Below are 18,677 nucleotides of genomic sequence, written 5' to 3' on the forward strand. Positions count from 1 at the left end.
TCACTCTATGATTCATTAGCTTTCAAGTTGGCTGAGGTAGTGCGTGCACATACAACAAAATCAATCGAAGAAAATAAAGAAAAAAATTAAACCAGTTAAGGCTTATCCGACGAAATGCTCAGCCAACTCTGAATCTTGAAGTCACATCTAGTTGTGTGACGGAAGATATGTCCTTCCGAATAACAGTAGGATATATTGCTATTCATTTGCGAGAATATCATTCGATTACTGCTGGCTGAGAATATGACAGATGTAAACGACTTAATTTTATGCTTGGGAAAATCTGTAATTACGGGACTTAAGTTGAAAAAAAAAAAAAAAATAAAAATATACCCAGAAGAATTTAGCAACAACTTGTTTTGTGATTCCGAAAACTGTTCCTGCAGACTTCTCAATAGCTTTTTCCAGCAAATTTGAATCCATAACGGAAATAATTAAGTTTTTTTCGTTTGTGCAAAAAAAAAAAAAAAAAAATGAATAGAAAAAAATACTCTGAAGACGTAAAAAAATATCCGTTAGATTTACTTTTCTCCCCAACTTTTTTTGTGGTGTCATGTTTAAATTATGATATTTTTCACATTTCGTTGCCAATTTGTTGTGTTCGTGAGTATGACATCATGGGTCGCTGATTATTGGAATCATCAAAAACAATTTGTGTGGTTATTAAGCTTTATTTATTTATTAATTTACCATTAAATAAAATAGAAATAATTATAAAATTACAAGAAACAATATTGTTTTCATGTTCGTCAGCCATCTTGAATCTGTTCTGTCTCCCTCGTCACTCGTCTCACCAAGGGAGATAATTATATTCTTTTCTCTGTTCCAGTTATTTCCCTTATTTACCGTTTATGACAATATGTGAACAAAATATACTGAAACAAGTAAAAGTTAGAACATAACCATGACATGGGGTGATTATGACACAATCTTCCAAGCATAGATAATCGTATGCTTAAATATGGAAAAAACAACAAATATAATTCTGTCAACTTTATGATAAAGATCAATATAAAAATGACGACTATGAGAAAATGGAGGAAGAGATAGGAATACAGATATGTGTACTTTAATGAGAATTATTATCTTCACTAGTGTTTTTCCTAATCATGATGTCACTTATTAACATGCTAAGAAGACGTAATGCAGGATACAGATCGACAGAAACAAAGTTAAATAAACACATATCTTAGGATGGTCTGAAACAAAAGGAAACACAAATAAACAGCACTTTTTACCGCAGTTAAGAATAGAAAAATGTATTGAATCTATCAAATTCCAAGCAATGCATTGCAATCAATTTTGGTTGTTAATAATATCTTGAAATTAATGCCTGCCAAACTTCAGTTCCGGTTACATCACTGCAGTGTTGCATTTCTGTGATTGTTTTATATGTGCTTCTATGAACAAAATGCACTTCTATTCTAGACAATTGCACTTAAGGGAACAGCGAGGATACTAAAAAGAGCTCTCGGTTGGTTTCAATAAAAAAGCGGGGCAATGTTGGCAGCTGGTTTGGCTGCCTCATACCCAGCATTACAATTTTCAAAGGAAGAAAAATAAAACATAAAAAAAGAAGGAAAATAACCCGCATGGTTTGACTAACAGCAAAATAATACCGCTTAAATATAGAAATCCCGGAAATCTTTCCACTTCACGGACCGCTTACTTTTAAAATTCCTTCCTCGTTCTTTTTTTCTCGATGTAACCAACACGCAGAAATTCTTCCTGCTTAACTCCTAATTTAGGCCGCGTCTATAAATCTGGCTCACATCACAGTAGCATCTTACTATTCAGAGGCAATAAGCCATGTTTCAGTAAAATTGTATTAACTTTATTTTAGAATCTATTGCAGATTTATTGTAGAAACTTTTATGGACTTATTTATTTTATTGCAAACATAATTAGGAATTTATTATGGACTTTATGGTTGACTTCAATGTGAATACAGTTGGGGAACCATTGTGGTCACTATTGTAGGCTTTATTGTTGACACTATCGTTGAATTCATTGTAAATTTATTGTGCATTTATTTTGGACTTAATTATTGTGAACGCTATTGTTGACACTGTTGCTGACACTATTGTTGAACTTATCGAATAATAGTAATTTGTTATCTTACCTTCTCCCGCGGCCCTTCGACGAATGCAACGAAAATCACATATGCTATGATGAGAGATACACACATATTTATGAGGAGAACGCTTTGTGACTTACTTGCATCCGTGGAAGTTACGTGCCTGAAAAATAGAAACATAAACATTTTAATAAATTTTAGCAGATTTGAATCCCTTATAATTTGATCATAAGTTCTCACCTTGAAATATATTATAGAATATATCATATATTATAGAATATATCATATATTATAGAATATATCATATATTATAGAACAAAGTCTCAAATACTAGATTATTGTGTAAAAATTGAGACTAAATCAAGCAAGATTTACTAAAGAAATCATTTCGCTTTCGTTTTCTTTCTCCAAAATTTTTCTTTTTATAAAGGAGTCACCACTTACCAAGGCCCGGAGGCCATTCGAGGATAAGGGTATATTATGTACCGTAGTTAATGGGACGATATCGTAGTAATCGTTAGTAGTGGAAATATTGTAAATTGAATTATTTAAGGGAACTGCTCATCAAGAACTTATTCAAGTTGGACTGTATTGTAGTTACTTGGAAAGCATAGAAACAGAAAAGAGTTCCACAGGCGTGTTCATGGAATCTATGTCTAGGTTTAGGCACAGATAAAGATTGGGGGAAATTATTAATAATGGTTTCAGATAGACAAGTATTTTTCGTGAAAGTCAAGTAAGGGGAGCCATAGATTGTAGTTCAGACGAGCATTTGCCATGAAAATAACGCTCGCAGCGTCTCTTCTGTGGGAAAGAGGTTGCAGGGAAGTCTTGGTTTATTGCTGATTCGCCATACTGGAACCATCGTGAATTGCTTTGTGTCTATTATCGCCTATCCCTCGCTCTTATTCGCAGGAAAGCTTTGAGTGCTCTTTGCCTGTCAAGCAAGCAGGACACCAAATGAACTTTCCTGATGTATTAAATACAAGTATTTTAAATTTTGCAATTGAAAACGATTATTTGGAATAGTACGGCAACAAAGTTAATGTTTACATGAACTTTTCCAAACAAATTTATTAATTATAATCTATTAAATGTTGAATAATATATTTATTAAAACAATAATGCCTTTTTAATGAATTAGTTTTCGTTTTATATAAATAATAGACAATAAAAGAAACCACTTACTTCCAAAAGATCATATAAACGATTATTGTGACGGCAAGTGCAATGATTGAAATGCTGCATCCAACTATTGTGATGATGTTAAGGATTTCACGGCTCTTGTGCGACTGCAAAAGAAATATGAAATTCTTCATTGAACAAATTTCTAATCAGCAAGCTTTTTTTTTCAGCTAATTATGGATGTAATTTCAGCGCATACAATAAGAATCCACTGCTTTCTCTATTTCTCTTTTCTGCTTGACAGACGTGCACACAGTATAATCCTGCCTCTGCTCTTTGCAGGTAATGAGCCCGAATAACGCAACGAGGTATACAAACGCCCAGTATAGCATACACACGATACTCACCGGACACATGTACACAATTCATAACTACACTCACATAAACGCACATGACTCCGGCATTAATGATCATACATGTACATGCAAACAAACTGCCCAAGACCAAGGCTTGATGACTAATGCACTTATGTAAAAAATGAGTGTTCTCAGTAATAACAAGTACAGGTTCTGCCACTCAGAAATAGAGAATGTGAGCCACCTGACATCCAGATGTAAAGTTCTGCTGGGGGACGGCTAATAAACAATGAAACACAATAGAGTGTGCAAATGTCTCCATTGGAAAATCTGTAAAACGCTGAACATCCATTGTAGCAGCAAGTCGTGGGAGCATATACAAGAAAGAACAGTTGGAAATAAGTAATACAACTTCCATTATGACTATGAAATTCCTACAGCCACGTACTTAGAAAACGGGGCTGTTAAGCCTAATATAGAGATATGGGACAAGAGGAAGAAAGTAGCAACCTTGGTTGAAGTAAGTAGCACTAATGATGCTAGTCTTAACAGTACTGAGAAATAGAAGATAACGAAATACCAAAGTCTTATGTACGACATAAAAATTTAGAATCTTAGTAATATCTCCATCATTCCAACAATTATAGGAGCAACCGGATCCATGAAAAAGAATTTAAAAAATTACCTGTTGAATATACCCGGTGAACTAAGTACAGGAGAAACACAAACAATTGCATTCAAAGGAACGGTTAGAATTTAACAAAATCTTCGGTTGGAGTGACTGAAATTGTGGGTGAATGTCTGGCATCCTATAGGATGCTCCACCTCCATGAAAAACAAAATAAAAACATTTAACACAAATATATATTTAAATATATATGTACATATATATTATTTTGAACGTGGACAAAAGGCAGGTAAATCCCTCGAAACGCTTAGGCTAGCGTAACAATTAAATATCATAGTATCGCTAAAAAAATAAATCAACGATAGATCTTACATATATATATATATATATATATATATATATATATATATATATATATATATATATATATATATATATATACACTCTCACTAATAAACATACAGGCTAATATGCACACACACTATCATAATTATTTGTTTTTTCTGACTACTCTTCTTATCTTGAGTGTCATTTTCACAATATTTCGGTCGATGTAACCCCCAACTTTCTTTTACGGGCGTGGCGCAGTGAATAGAGACGTTGAATCTCTACAGTTTCAGGTGAGCATTGTCTGAAGTTTTAATTCTACTCAAAGCCGGCCAGAGGATTAGTTGGCCAAAACGTAAGCTGAAGATACAGTTAAGGGATTCAGCATTTCTATCTCGTCGCGGTTAACCACCTGACGAAAGCCAGAGGAATAGTTAGCTGAAACGTCGTGAGACAACTATAAAGATGAGGATAATAGTCCGAAAACAAATAAATAAATAAATAAATAAATATAATATACTCATTATTCTAATAATTAAATAATATAAATCGGATTGTTAGCGATGACGTCAACTCTACATTCCAATCGAAGAATGAAGATAAGGAAACAATAAGAGAAATATTTAACTCTGGATTGAAATTGCTAAAAGTATAAAGCATGACACAAGAATGTCAAAATAACTGAACAGTAATTCCAACCAACGGAATTTTAAATATAAAAATAAGTGAAAACAAAGACAATCAAACAGAGAGAAGAGAGAGAAACCAGCGACACACTTCTGCCGTCGTCCGACCTCCCATACAGACTCAAACTCTATTGCTGAACCATACTGACCTTACATCTATCGCTTATCAGATTATCTTCTGTAAAATAAATAAAACTTTGTTGATTTAAGAAGTTGTTGTTTGATTACAAAAACTACGGCCATCACAATGTATACACAATGGCACGCATTTCGTAAAACTGCTTCTATAAAATATTTAGACGACAATATAAGACTACAACCGCTGTAAATAATTTTCCTTCTGCCCATACGCACCTGATGCTGAACGGAACTACCATAAACAGTTTATTTCTAAGAACTATTCGCCTGTTTTCCACCTGATTGCACCATGGTCGATTTCTTTCAATTTATTTAGAACATGGGCATACAAAGCTAATGAATTTATAAACATTTGATAATCTATATAATTATGAAACTCAAATGATCTTGTAACGATGAATGTAGCCCACTTTCCGGTTTACGACATCCGGTTGCGCATGCGCGCATGACCTGCGCAGTGAAATATTAACGTTATTATTTCGAAATTATTATTTAACATGGGAAGAGTGGGGTTTAAAATAACTTAAGCATAATACAGAAATGAACGATGTAAAAAAAACCCAGACAGTATTAACAATTGTTTATTTGGATTATTTAAACGCGAAAAAAACAAAAACAAAACAAAGGAACAATTGGGACGCTAAAATATTAATGTTATTATTTCGAAATTATTATTTAACATGGGAAGAGTGGGGGTTAAAATAAACAAAAAACAAAAGAACAATTGGGACGCTGAAATATTAACGTTATTATTTCGAAATTATTATTTAACATGGGAAGAGTGGGATTTAAAATAACTTAAACGTAATACAGAAATGAACGATGTAAAAAAAGCAGATATATCAAAATTTGAATTTAACTATAATATGTATTATGGTATCTGTTCAGTGCCCATTTACCTATAAGTATGGCCAACCACTTATAATTCAGTAACTGTATTTTTTTTTCAAAAATAATCAATTATAATAAACAGAACGACTCATAGAAATCTATCTATATTCCTTTTTCATTTTAATATACTTTCATAGAAATGTTCCTGTTAATATAAAAAAAAAACTATTTTCTTTACGTCAAAAGTGTCATGCTTATACATGAATTCCATAGCTAATATAACATACTGACCCAATGGGTCACGGGTTGTCTAGTGGTAATTTAAAATGCAAAAACATTTACAGAAATGATAGAGTTCGATACTGAACAGACTAAAAGGAGTTGCTATGACATAAAATTAAATTAACAACTATTTTATTTGTTTAGAAACGAATCCAACCAGCAAAAATATCAATTACCAAGTAAATAACATGGATGATCCACATAACATCTTAAACATTCCAAAAGAAACAAAAATTGTTGAAAGAAAATCGAACACTACAAAAATAAAATAAAATCACTCATCTATTAGAAATAATACATTCTATACTTGAAAAAATACCTTAATAAAAGGAAATAATGAAAGTATAAACTTATTGGCTCTAAATTGCTCAACACTAGTTGATGACCTGTAAAAAAAAAATCAAATCAAATCTTTTCAAACAATCCCATTCATATTTCTTTATAGGGTGAGTCTTGTCATTAATATTAAGGCTCGTTCCAATATGGTGAACATTTTAGTCTAAGCAATAAAAAGTAATGTGAGAACGATAAGAGTCAAGTTTGTAATAGAAAAGATTCAATGACAAAAAAATCAAAAGTAAATACCAGAAAAAAATTCTTAACAGACTCTGGTTTTATGAGCACCGCAACGTACACATATAAACTACAAAAAAAAAAAAAAAATTCAAAATTGCAGACTTTATTAATTTTTCAAGTTACGTGATTATGAGAAATTGTGATTTTTGCTGACGTTGCTAGCCTTGATCTGGTTTATTCAGGATCTGTGGCATTCTATCGTTGAAATTTATGCGGTTCACTTCTTTACTTTTGCTCATAGCATTTCATCAAGTTAAAAATGTAGTCTTTAATTAATTTCAACATTTCGACACAAAGTTTTATTTGCTGTGCATTGGTTGGTCATTATTGAATTACATATTTATTAAATATATACGCACTGCTGTCTTGGGTCGACATAGAAGAACGTATAGCAGTAACGTTGACATATATAATATTAGTGATACATTATGTATGTGTTTATTTCGTGTTTCTATATATTTATAATCTATACGAGGTCCAAGGAAGTAACTACATCGCCAGTGTCAAAATATCAACGGCTGACATTAATAATAAATGCATGTATATTTTTTAATATTTGTATAAGTTGTAATATATATATATATATATATCACTGTTTCACTATCACAGCTCATCAGTGCGGCTAGACTAGCGTTTTTTCTTAGCCGTGGATCGAACCTACAAACATCGCGGTGACAGTCGGTAGCTCTAACCACTGGACTACGAATCGGTACTCGTAAATGATTCATGAAATGTTTATTAGATAAACACCTGCCCAACGCTTAACAGTGCTCGAACTGATATATATATATATATATATATATATATATATATATATATATATATGCACATACATATGTGTATACATACACACACACGCACACATATGACTTAAAATATTTGGCGTAATTATAACAGTGAAAGTATGCACTTCTTCTTTTGGCCCCAGAAGTAATTTCTATCTTTTACAGTGGAACTGGAATAAATTGTTACGTTTCATGTGTGTTTTATATTTAATACTATACTAACTGAATCACATTACGATTATATCAAAATTTTAAAGGACAATATTTGCCTGCTACCCGAAGTTATCGTTCCAGATTAGAAAATGACATGTTCACAGCACACCAGAATTGAGAACAAAGTCAAAATGTATTATTTATTAATACTTACTACAGGATTCATTAATATGGCGAAGTTAGTCAAATGGTCACAACCACACACAGTGTATTTAGAATTGGATTCAACCACTTCACATCCTCTTGTCGACCAATAGCCACCATCAGTAGAACTGTTTGCAAAATAATAAAAGAGAGGACATAAGATGAATAGAGAAGAAGAAGAAGGAGAGAGAGAGGAGTGAGAGAGAGAGAGAGAGAGAGAGAGAGAGAGAGAGAACGAAGGGAGAGCGGTAGTCCATAAGGGGTAAAATGATAGAATTCTATTTGCTTAATACATTAGTATCTCTCTTAGAGATTACGCTTAAATCTTTTTTACTATGTAAATACAGCGGATCATATAGGGCATATTACTAATAGTTTAGAAGTGTGGGATCTAAACATGCCCAGGACTTTAATTGTTGCCGTTTCAAACATATTTCCGACAGATATTGATATACAGGCTACTCTGAAATTGTGGTAACCTGCAAAGGAATTTATATCTTCGAAATATTAGAAAACGTTGACACCATGTAACACACTGTTAATCGAAATTGAAAGTGAATAAGAAATAAAAAATATTACATATTGTATTTATAGAAGTTTTATTTTTCATCAACCATTTTCTAAGACTTTTACAACGAAAGATCTAGTTATACTGTCAATCGTATATATATATATATATATATATATATATATATATATATATATATATATATATATATATATATTATTCATGTCGACATTAAAAATAATTTACTTACTTGATATCGAAATCCCAGAAGTTGCAAGACGACTCATGGTATTCCTGTGAAAATAAATAAATATAAAAAAAATAAAAGTTGAAATATGAATCACTAATAGTTAGTGTCCAACTGTGCATTACACATCTTCATGAATCGATTAAACTCTTTATAATCCCCCCTCTCTCTCTCTCTCTCATACTCTCTTTCTATATATCTATATTTATACATATATATATATATATGTATATATATATGTATATATATATATAGATAGATATAGATATATATATATATATATAGTAAAATGGGGTAAGGAGTGGCTGGTTACTTTTAATGCATCTAAAACCAAGCTTCTCTCTTTACATCATCAAGATTCTGATCCACATCTGGCATCAATTGAAATGAATGGCTCTCGTCTTCAGGAGGCCTCAAGTTTTGACAAGCTTCTTGGCTTGACCATTACTCCTGATCTTAAATGGAGCACGTACATCAAATCTGTTGCCAAGGCCGCTGGAAAAATGGTGGGATCTTTCTATCGATCCGGTAGATATCTCACTGCTGACGCTATTCTCTATCTATATAAGAGCCAGGTACGTCCAAGGATGGAATACTGTTGCCACATCTGGGCAGGAGCTGCTAGAAAGGACTTGTCCTGCCTTGATAGAGTTCAAAATAGACTTCGTAGCCTCGTAGGAGATGTCCTTTTCTCCTCCTTGCAACCTCTATCTCACAGAAGAGATGTTGCGAGTTTGTCTCTGATGTATCGTTATTTTCATGGGAAGTGTTCGACTGAGCTTCAATCTATGGTCCCCCCTCGCCAAACTTTCACAAGAAACACTCGTCTAGCTGAAAACACTATCAATAATTCCCCCCACTCTTTATCTGTGCCTAAACCTAAACGTAGATTCCATGAACAAAGCTTATTTCTTAGAACTGCACGCCTGTGGAATTGTCTTCCGTTTTCCTGCTTTCCGGCTGACTACAATATGGTTGTCTTCAAGTCTAACGTAAATAAGTTCTTGATGAGCCGTTCCATATAAGTTATCAAATTTACCAAATTTTCATTACTAATGATTACTATATTGTCCAATTTCTACTGTACACTCTTTAACCCTTATCCTTGAGTGGCCTCTTGGCCTTGATAATGTGGTGATGCCTATGTAAAAAAAATATATATATATATTAAAGTGAAAGTGTGTGTGTGTGTGTGTATCTGTGTATCTGTGTGTGTGTGTATCTCTGTGTATCTCTGTGTATACATTTCCCTACATAATAACTCTGTCAAATTTAAGTCTACAGACTCGAAATCTGATATACAGGGTATTGAGATTTGGGAAAATTGATGTGAACGGTTTTCGGACAGAAATTTGGCGATTAAGGGGTCAAAGTCCAACGATTTGGCCTTTGAGAACTCTACTAAACTCCTCCGAAATTTTCGGTCTAAACACTTGAAATTTTAGATATAAGTTCATTCGACATGGATCTAACTTAACTTAATTTGAGCCCAAAACAATAAATGTTAAGGTGTCATAATAGGGGTCAAAGTTAAAAAAAAATTGACTACTTTTTTTTTTTTTTTACTCAACATACATCTCCAAATACCCGGGCAACGCCGGGCAGCCATGCTACTTAAAAAAACTCGTCTTTATTATTACAATTGTATCTGCCAATTTTCTAAACACATTGTCTCTAGATGATTATGAAATTAAGGATATTTTAAAGAAAATGAATTTTTCTGCAATCAAATTAAACCCAGAATACGAATAAGATTCAAATAATTACAAAATGCGCACAAAAACAAATCGATGTCATCTTATTTCCACTAGTTTATCTTTTCAATAGTTAAATACACAAATACACAAATAATTATTTTTCTCAGGTTACTTTTTCATTGGGATTGAATCATTGTCGACATGTCTGTATAGCTCAGTTACTATGAGTATATTTCCATACTATTATTAAACTCTACTCGCGTACTGAGCACTAATCATTGAGAAGTGGATACTGAAAGTACATATTTCTACATCTCACCGGATAAGGTAATGATAATATTTCTAAATCGGAAAAGGTTGAATTTTGCGAGATTACAGTGTAAATAAATAATTTTTAACTTACTGTAATCAGTGTATTTGAAAATCTATTCCAAACATAAAATATAATTTTGAATATACAAAACTAAGAAGCAAAGTACGCAAATTGTAGTCACGAATGTAATTGTTTATTAAAATGTATTCTTCGTTTTTGCAAAATAATTGAGCGTGCTATGATATTCTACGATCTCAAAAATTGAAGAAATATATTGTGCTATTATGTTTAAATATATATTAACGAATGCTTATTAACGTACTATCAGACGACCCGACATTTTCCGTGATTGTATGATGATTAACGAATGTTTTATGTTCACATAATTTTATTTGTTATTGACATCGGTGAAATCGTCCATTTTTCAATCAAAACGATTGATTGTCTGCTCCAGGAGGAAGGTTCATATGCCTCACCGCAGTGATAGTCCACAATACAATGCAGTCTATATTGCACTGTAGAGAATCTACTGTTGATTTTATAAAATCATTTTATGAATAAAGGCTTAAAATTTAAAATACAAAGTCAAGTAATAGTTCGATTGTGCTCTAAACAGAAATATTATATTCGAACGCGCCCCTATCATATTAAAGAACCTACTGTTGATTTTATTCGCCGTGACTTTCTGCTAGTGTTTGATAATAGTTTGAATTTAAGTTTAAAATGAAGAAGTCAAGTATCATGGTGCAATTCTACTTTAAATATTAATATTCATTTCGAACACTTCATTGTAATATCAAAGGACGTGTACTGTTAATTTTATATGCCGGGCTTTTCTGCTTCTACGGTAATAAAACTTCTCAAATGCACTTGTGATGTAAAGTTGTATAAGATGTTAACTTTTGGTACAAAATAGCCTGTTCTTTCTTTCATGGGATGTTTTCGATTATCGATTATTGATACTTACTAAAGATATCCCGATACAAACCATATTGAAGAACAATGTCAGGTACATGAAATATATTTGTGTGAAATCTAAAAATATCGGTCCAGACGTTTCGGAGTCTATAAGGAACGAATTCACATACAGAGACAAAGCGCCTTTTATGTAATAGTACATATATGTATTAGTGCATAAGGCATCCATATATCATACTGCCTAAAGAGATAAACAAAGTACCTAAATTTACAATGGCAGTAATTGTAGTAATATATCATGTTATTATGTTTAAATATGTATTAAAGGATGCATATCAATTTTTATTTATTACCTTATGGGATATACCTAGTTCTTACACCATAATACAATAATATTATTGCTATGTAATATGATGGTGCTCTGAAATTGTATCAACTGTGTAAAATTCTGCCCCGGTGTTGACTTCTAGCGTGGGATGAGATAAATTATATAGGTAAAACGCTGTTGCTACTCTCTCTTTGGGAAATGAATTTTAGAGAGGTTGACATTTTGGAATGAATGAAATAATTTCATGCATCAAATAAAAATACAGAATGTTTTTCTTTAAACGATATGGTGATTGTGTTGTGCGAAAAAAAGATGTGAGTATGAAGTTTTCGGTTATCTGCTTATAATTGCACAATATTGACGACGAAAAAGCGAGTTAATTTTAGTATTATAATATTATATATTATTATATATTACTAGTAGTACCCGCTAACCAGCGGTGCCCGGTGGAAGCGTCCCCCCTCCGCGAAAAAAATAAAGTACGATTGTTGTTGTTGTTGTTACTGCTGCCAAAGACACCCCAACTCCTATATGCATATTAAGCAAGCCCCAGCCATTAAAAAATAATACATATATATATATATATATATATATATATATATATATATATATATATATATTAACGCGGGTAAACATAAAAAAATTAGACGCAGTAGTCAGCCCAGGTGGAGAGATGTGAAAAAAAAAGAAAGAAAATAAAGTAGCAGGGCTCGAACCTGTATAGTGAATGATGAAAGGAATATGAAAAAGGAAGCCATCCATTTAGCTGTCGAGTGTGTGTGTGTGTGTGTGTGTGTGTGTGTGAGAGAGAGAGAGAGAGAGAGAGAGAGAGAGAGAGAGAGAGAGAGAGAGAGAGAGAGAGTCTGTAATTTTTAACGGACTAAAAAAACAGGAAATAAAACATGATACTATGCATATTGTGAACGTCCGCGTCAAAATCCAAGTATCAAATAAAGAAATCAGTACCTAATCATTTTCGTTTTCTCAAGAACCATTGTTTCATTTTGGGGTCTTTAGCGAATTATATCTTATATAAGTACAAACACGATTTAATGTGTACATTTGACTAAAAATACTGACGATAGCAAAGCCATAAAAAAAAAAAAATGAAAACTTGATAGTTTTAAAAAATATCAAGATGTTTTTTTTAAATGCCGTTTCAAGGATTCCATAAAAAATATCCTAGAAATTATGATAAAATAAAACCAGTACAGATAATGTTCTGTTTATTACTTATTTATGAAAAAGTATTTTATCCGTGGTTTATAAATGGTCTGTTTTTTTTTGCCGTTTAGTTTTACAAGTAGCCTCCAACCCTGTTATTAAAAAAAGGGACACGTTGGGTCGACACCAGTATATAGATTAACCACAGTGTTTAACAAATAAAAGGATTTAATGTGTTTTATTTCATAATTTAAATTTTTTTATTGTATAATTTTAAATTTAAAATATTGAACATTGAACAATACAAATAATACGCTGTTTAACAAATAAAAAAGAAATGAAAAATGAAGATTTAAAATTATTTAATGTGTTTTATTTTATAATTTAAAATTTTTCATTTAAAAGTTCTATATTTAAAATAAAAGAAATTATTTTTATCTAAAACTCTTAACGTATATTATTTATTTGTTTACTTGTGAAAACGTTCTGTCTACGTTCCGTAAACTCACTCTGTTGCTTTTGCTCTGTGTCCGTCTCTCTCCCTCCGTCTTTCAGTTTGCTGTCTGTCCTCCCTCTCTGTCTGTCTGTCTGTCTGTCTGTCTCTCTCTCTCTCTCTCTCTCTCTCTCTCTCTCTCGGTAAACACATTTAGAGAAAAAGATATATATATATATATATATATATATAATTCCGAGCAGCTAAGTAAGCTCTTTATCTATCTATCTATCTATCTATCTATCTATCTATCTATTTATGTTTTGGTCGGTTCGATACTGTGGTCGAATGTAAATAAAACACATATAAATCTCTCTCCTCTGTCTGTCTGTCTGTCTCTCTCTCTCTCTGGAAAACACATTTAGAGAGAGAGAGAGAGAGAGAGAGAGAGAGAGAGAGAGAGAGAGAGAGAGAGAGAGAGAGAAGCAATTGATTCCCAGCGGTTAAGTAAGTGTGTACCTGTAGACGTCATGTTGGATCATCTTGATCGTTCGTTTTAGTGTATAGGATTGTATTCTGGAATAATGTCTCGTTCTATTGTAAACCAATGAGAATAGCCGGAAGGTTTTCAGGGGGAATGTATTATTTCTCGAATCGGCGGACGGGAATTTAACGGCCGTGCTATGAGTTTATGAATCAGTTACGGAGGGTGAAACTACAGTATCCGTACCCCTGTGTATAAAAAACCTGGTGGCGGTGGTAGGACTTTAGTGATAGGGTGTATAAACTGGGACTACTTCCTCTGTAGGTTAATGCGACAGTGATGCTGTAGCTCCTCGGATGTAATCTAGGATTTTATTTAAACATCTGGATGTGTCAGAAAAGTTTTTATAAAGTTACGTAAGGCAGTGGCTAATAGGCTAGACATAAGAAATTTGTATGTGGCATCTGTTGTTTGAAAACTACTGTATTTTGGTCTAAAGGGGAATAATTGCGCCTATATATGTACGTTCATACAGTTTGACATCATAGACTTTTATCCCTCGATATCCGAAGAACTTTTTAACATTGCCCTAGAATTTGCCGAGGCATACACTGAAATATCCTCGGAGGAAATCAACATCATTAAAAAATGTAGAAAATCAGTTCTAATAAATAACAATAACCAATGGATAAAAACTAAAATGAAAAATTCGTTTGATTTGGCGATGGGTGCCAGAGATTCTGCAGAGGCATTAGATCTTGTGGGATTATTCATTCTATATACCCTCACAAGCATATTCGATACTACGGATATCGGCCTATATAGAGATGACGGACTAGCTATGATAAAAAACTCCAACAAAGTCAAGGGAGAAAACTTTAAGAAAATCATACACAAGGAAATGAAAAAATTAGGCCTAAAAGCAGACGTATCAGCTAACATAAAAATAACAAACTTCCTGGACGTCACGTTAAACTTAGATAAAAACACATATGAACCATACTTAAAAGATAACGCTACTCCAATTTACGTAAACCCTAAGTTCAACCACCCACCATCAATTATAAAACACATTCCTAACTCGATCGTAAGTAGACTCAGTAATAACTCAAGCGATGAAAATGCATTTAACAAGTCAACCAATATCTACGAAACAGCCCTAAAAATAGTAGATACAAAAATATCGATATCAAATATAAGCAACAAAACACCAACAACTATAATAAAATTAAAAATAGAAGAAAAAGAACTATAATTTGGTATACGGCCCCATACAATCAAATGTTAAAAACAAAACTTGGCAAGAAATTTCTAGATCTTATTGAAAAACACTTTCCCGCAACCAACCCCTTACACAAAATCTTCAATAAAAATACCTTGAAGTTATCTTACAGTTGTTACGAAAATTTAGAGATGATAATTAAAGCATATAATAACAAAATACTAAATAAAAACAATGTAAACAACAACAAAATAAACAATAAAAAAAGTAGACACCATGACAAAAATAAAACCAACACTAGCAGAAATAATAATAATAATAATAATAATAATAATAATAATAATAATAATAATAATAATAATAATAATAATAATAATAATAATAATAACAAACCAACTCCGGACAAGAACAACCATACCATAAATAAAAATACTAATAACGAACAAGATAAATGCAACTGTAGACACCGCACAATTTGCCCAGTTCAAAATAAATGTCTAACAAAAAGCATAGTTTATCAAGCAACAATATTTGCGAAAGAAAACCCGAATAACAAGAAATATTACGTAGGCATGACTTCCCTAGATTTCAAAACTAGATACTATGACCACAAAAGTACATTCAAAAATTAAAAAAAAACACCGTATAAAAACAACACTAGCGAATAAATACTGGGAACTCAAAGAAAGCGGACATTCGCCGGTAGTCGAATGGAAAATAATAAGACAAGCTACCACGTGCAGACATTTAGACAACCCATGTAAATTATGCCTTCATGAAAAATTTGCTATCCTGTACTTTAAAGAACCCCCAAATCTATTAAACTGTAGACGAGAAATAGCAAACAACTGTGTTCACAAAATAAAACTTACTCTAGGATAGCGATACAAAATAGCTTTAAAACTAACAAAACAATAGAAAACAAACAAATAAATAAATTAAATAAACATGAATATACACAAACGATCACACACATATATATATATATATATATATATATATGTATGTATGTGTACATGTATGTGTACATGTATGTGTGTACACATATGTATATTTATATATATATATATATATATATAAAAGAAAAGAAAGAAAGAAAGGAAAATCGTCTGCCTTAAACCACTAACCTAGTTCTAAAACAGATCCTTTGTTTGATAAAATGCATGCCCATTGGCTGATAGGAAGGGGCGCGGTGGATACTAGAAGTTGATTGGCTAACTAAAATCCTCAACATATATAAAAACGAGAAACAACCACAGAATTCGCGCATAAGCCTGACGAATCCTATAGTGGGTGAAACGCCGAATATTCAGTGTAGCTTAATCGCCATATATATTTTATAAATTACTATATATATATATATATATATAGTGGAGATGGTGATTAATAAAAACTGAAGAAAGTGCTCAATACTGTTGTAGAGCAAATATGCGTTTTATTTTTTTATTACCGTATCTTTCTTTTAAGTTACATTATTGTTTCGGCTACACGGCTGTTTTTTTAGCCTTCTGTAGCGTCCTCAGACTTTTACAGAAATGTTCGCTATTTTGGGATGAAAGAGTGGAAGAGTGAATGAGGTCAGGGGAGGAGGTTTGCGAGGAGGGCGGAAGAGGAAGAGAGGAAGGGAACAAGGAGGGAAGGTGGGGTATATATATATATACATACATACATATATATACATATATATACATATATACACACACACATATATATATATACACACACATATATATATACACACACATATATACACACACATATATATACACACACACACATATATATATACACACACACATATATATATATGCACACACACACATATATATATACACACACACATATACACACACATATATATATACACACATCTATATATATATATATATATATATATATATATATATATATATATATAGGGATATAGCGGGCATGATATAAAAAACGGAAACAACAAAGATGCGTATTACTTAAAAAGGAATGCCCGATTTAACAATGGAATTAGCAATAAAGATTTGGGTGTAATGTATAATTATTACTTAAAGATACGACATTTGACATAAGTGTTCTTAAAAATATCGATTAAACGTAACAAAAGAAATAAGCTAATGCACAAAAGTTAAGGAACGATTTTTTTTAATACTTGATTGTTGAAGAAATATCAACAAAATTGGATATTTGGTAAACATTCCCTTATTTCTTCTCTGCATTATCGACCACGTGATCTAATTAACTTCTTTCAAAATTAATCAGTAATTCCCTCCCATTCGCCTTTTAATAACTCCCATAGCTAATCCTGTTTTTTCGAGTTTTCTTCTGAGCTCTTTCTCAAATTATCTTCTAAACATTTTCTATTGGACTTAGGTCAGGGCTCTGGGCTGGCGACTTCATTAGGGTTCTGGACTGGCCACTTCATTCCTTATACTTCAAATAATGCCATAACTTTCTGAGCCTTGTGACAAGGTACAGTGTCCTGCATCAAAAAAGGAAATTCATGAAAATTATGATGTACTTCTGGTACTAAATACTGAAGAAGTCTTTTGTAAATCTCAGCATTAATATTGCCATATATGGGGATAATAGGGATAATTCCTGCAGATGAAATCATTCCCACACAATCATACTGGCGTCACCAAACTTAACGGTTTTCTTGACACATTGAGAATGCAGTCTTTTACTTGTTCTATGGCGTACATAAGTTTTACCGCTAAAACAAATATGTTAAACTTGAACTCTTCATGTATTGGTCGAAAGACATCTCGAGGTTTATTTTAATAGTTTCTTTCTTTTTTTTAATGGTTAATTCATCAATTTACTCTAAAATCATTTTTATCAACAGCTTTTTCGCTTCCCCCTCAAAGTTAAAAATTTATTTATGCGATAGTTTTCTTAACTCGGTATGACTCCACATATCTTGTTTAAAGCTATCAATATTAAATTTTGTGCTACTTTTAGGTTTAGAAGGGTCACCAATTAAGTCATTCTTTTTTATTAACGAAAAATTATATTGATGATTTCTTTATAAAGAAATCGAAATGCATTATAATGGATTTCTTTCATAAATAATTAGTATGTTAAGAACATTTTAAAGTCGATTTTTTTATAATTACCATTGTGGAAATTTTTGATTTCAATAAATAATTGATTCATCGTAAATGAAAACTAAAACAATAATTTGTAAATAACGTAGAGGCG

At 32.1% G+C, this 18,677-nt stretch overlaps 1 protein-coding gene across 1 annotated transcript in view; it reads right to left on the reverse strand.

The window, feature by feature from the left end:
• Positions 1–918: 918 nt before the first annotated feature.
• LOC145248628 (uncharacterized) overlaps positions 919–18,677 on the reverse strand; it is a 157,883-nt gene continuing 140,124 nt past the window's right edge. The window contains exons 18-22 of the mRNA XM_080110305.1: positions 8,927–8,970; positions 8,179–8,296; positions 3,266–3,369; positions 2,123–2,240; positions 919–954 (exon numbers count right to left, since the gene is read on the reverse strand). Of these exons, the coding sequence (XP_079966431.1) occupies positions 919–954; positions 2,123–2,240; positions 3,266–3,369; positions 8,179–8,296; positions 8,927–8,970 (420 nt within the window). The remainder of the gene's footprint in view (positions 955–2,122; positions 2,241–3,265; positions 3,370–8,178; positions 8,297–8,926; positions 8,971–18,677) is intronic.

This window comes from Euprymna scolopes, chromosome 27 (genome assembly GCF_053919585.1).
Source record: "Euprymna scolopes isolate OS-2025 chromosome 27, ASM5391958v1, whole genome shotgun sequence".
NCBI classification, from domain to species: Eukaryota; Metazoa; Mollusca; class Cephalopoda; order Sepiida; family Sepiolidae; genus Euprymna; species Euprymna scolopes.